Source organism: Trypanosoma rangeli (assembly GCF_003719475.1).
Source record: "Trypanosoma rangeli strain AM80 chromosome Unknown Tra_15.4_contig_00370, whole genome shotgun sequence".
Lineage (NCBI taxonomy): Eukaryota > Euglenozoa > Kinetoplastea > Trypanosomatida > Trypanosomatidae > Trypanosoma > Trypanosoma rangeli.
In genome coordinates, this window is record NW_021706109.1 from 12,644 (window position 1) to 15,178 (window position 2,535).

At 56.4% G+C, this 2,535-nt stretch overlaps 2 protein-coding genes across 2 annotated transcripts in view, besides 2 other annotated features; both read left to right on the forward strand.

Annotated features, from left to right (window-relative positions):
• Positions 1 to 154, forward strand: part of TraAM80_08058 (F-type H+-transporting ATPase subunit alpha) — a gene marked incomplete at both ends in the record, with an annotated part of 639 nt that extends 485 nt beyond the window's left edge. Inside the window, one exon of the mRNA XM_029384819.1 lies at positions 1 to 154. This exon is cut by the window's left edge and continues 485 nt beyond it. Coding sequence (XP_029235378.1) covers positions 1 to 154 — 154 coding nt within the window.
• A 150-nt stretch (positions 155 to 304) lies between these two features.
• Positions 305 to 324: a microsatellite.
• Positions 325 to 427: 103 nt separating this feature from the next.
• On the forward strand, positions 428 to 2,182 carry TraAM80_08059 (ATPase alpha subunit; the record flags this gene model as incomplete). Its single annotated transcript, XM_029384820.1, has 1 exon — positions 428 to 2,182. One exon carries the CDS (start codon positions 428 to 430, stop codon positions 2,180 to 2,182), a length of 1,755 nt encoding a protein of 584 aa, XP_029235379.1.
• A 233-nt stretch (positions 2,183 to 2,415) lies between these two features.
• Positions 2,416 to 2,435: a microsatellite.
• The last annotated feature ends 100 nt before the right edge of the window (positions 2,436 to 2,535 follow it).

The window sequence follows — 2,535 nt, forward strand, 5'->3', positions numbered from 1 at the left end:
AACGCCATTAAGAGTGAAAGGAGGTGAAGGCGCTGAAGAACCTGCTGTACTCCTGCAAGCGTGCTGTGTAGGGATAAACAAGGATCGTGACTTGCCAAGAAGTGTTGGAGCGGGAATCTTATTAATAGCGGAGCGCTCCTCTCCATTTGTTTAGGCAATAATTAGCATTGGGCGATGTAGGGACGGAGGTCCACTCGCTGTGTTTTTGTGTTTTGGTTTATTGGAGACACCCTTCATCTAGGTGTTGTGAACGGAGTTGTAGGAGCAGTAGTAAGGCAGGTTTTTTTTGCTCTGCTTGAACCGTTGTGTGTGTGTGTGTGTGTGCCGGGCACCAGGTGCGGTGGCGAGAGTGGACTATGCGTTGAGACGCCCGGTGCCATGTGCATTACTCTTCTTTTCCTCTCTGCAGAGGGATTTCTTGGTAGGAATGCGCCGTTTTGTTTCCAAGTTTGCTGCGGCTCTGCCGGCACGCCTCGCCTCCACAGCCCCCCCGGCAGGGGGCGCGAAGGCTGCTGCCCCAGTCGCCGCTGCTGCCTCAGCTGCTGCGGGGCAGAAGTCGTTCTTCAAGGTGACAGAGATGATTGGCTACGTGCACTCTATCGACGGCACCATTGCCACGCTCATACCGGCCCCTGGCAACCCTGGAGTGGCCTACAACACCATCATTCAGATCCAGGTGAACCCGACGACGTTCGCTGCGGGCCTTGTGTTCAACCTGGAGAAGGATGGCCGCATCGGCATTATTTTGATGGACAACATCACGGAGGTGCAGTCTGGGCAGAAGGTGATGGCGACAGGGCAGCTGCTGCACATCCCTGTGGGTTCGGGCGTGCTCGGCAAGGTGGTGAACCCGCTTGGCCACGAGGTTCCCGTTGGCCTGTTCACGCGCAGCCGCGGCCTGCTGGAGCAGACAGTCGGTAGGGTGGACGCCGGCGCTCCGAACATCGTGTCGCGGTCGCCCGTGAACTACAATCTGCTAACTGGTTTCAAGGCGGTGGACACCATGATTCCCATTGGCCGTGGCCAACGTGAGCTGATTGTGGGTGACCGCCAGACAGGCAAGACGTCCATTGCTGTGTCGACGATCATCAACCAGGTGCGCATTAACCAGCAGATCCTTTCGAAGAATGCAGTCATCTCCATCTATGTTTCTATTGGGCAGCGTTGCTCCAACGTGGCGCGCATTCACCGCCTCCTCCAGTCGTACGGCGCGCTGAAGTACACGACTGTCATGGCTGCCACCGCCGCTGAACCCGCTGGCCTCCAGTACCTCGCGCCGTACGCCGGTGTGACAATGGGCGAGTACTTCATGAACCGCGGACGCCACTGCCTGTGCGTGTACGACGACCTTTCCAAGCAGGCTGTCGCGTATCGTCAGATTTCGCTGCTGCTGCGTCGCCCGCCCGGGCGTGAGGCGTACCCCGGTGACGTCTTCTACCTGCACTCACGTCTGCTGGAGCGCGCCGCCATGCTTTCTCCCGGAAAGGGTGGCGGTTCCGTGACGGCCCTCCCCATCGTGGAGACGCTTTCCAATGACGTGACGGCGTACATTGTGACTAACGTGATTTCCATCACGGACGGGCAGATCTACCTTGACACGAAGCTGTTCACAGGCGGCCAGCGGCCCGCGGTGAACATTGGTCTATCCGTGTCGCGTGTGGGCTCCTCCGCCCAGAACGTGGCGATGAAGGGCGTTGCCGGCAAGCTGAAGGGCATCCTTGCTGAGTACCGCAAGCTGGCTGCCGACTCCGTGGGTGGGCAGCAGGTGCAGACGATTCCCATGATTCGCGGCGCGCGGTTCGTGGCGCTGTTCAACCAGAAGCAGCCTTCGTATTTTATGAGCGCCATCGTCTCGCTGTACGCATGCCTAAACGGGTACTTGGACGACGTGAAGGTGCATTACGTCAAGTTCTACGAGTACCTGTTGGTGCACAAGGACCTGAGCATCATGTACGGCGCGGCGAAGAACAAGTTCTTCTACATGTATGTGCAGGAGCTGAACTATCTGATCCGCTTCTTCACGCTGAACAATCCCATCCTGAATGGCGAGCTTGAGGAGATGCTGAAGCAGCACACACAACTGTTTCTGCAGCACTACCAGTCAAAGATGAACGCCATTAAGAGTGAAAAGGAGGTGAAGGCGCTGAAGAACCTGCTGTACTCCTGCAAGCGTGCTGTGTAGGGATAAACAAGGATCGTGACTTGCCAAGAAGTGTTGGAGCGGGAATCTTATTAATAGCGGAGCGCTCCTCTCCATTTGTTTAGGCAATAATTAGCATTGGGCGATGTAGGGACGGAGGTCCACTCGCTGTGTTTTTGTGTTTTGGTTTATTGGAGACACCCTTCATCTAGGTGTTGTGAACGGAGTTGTAGGAGCAGTAGTAAGGCAGGTTTTTTTTGCTCTGCTTGAACCGTTGTGTGTGTGTGTGTGTGTGCCGGGCACCAGGTGCGGTGGCGAGAGTGGACTATGCGTTGAGACGCCCGGTGCCATGTGCATTACTCTTCTTTTCCTCTCTGCAGAGGGATTTCTTGGTA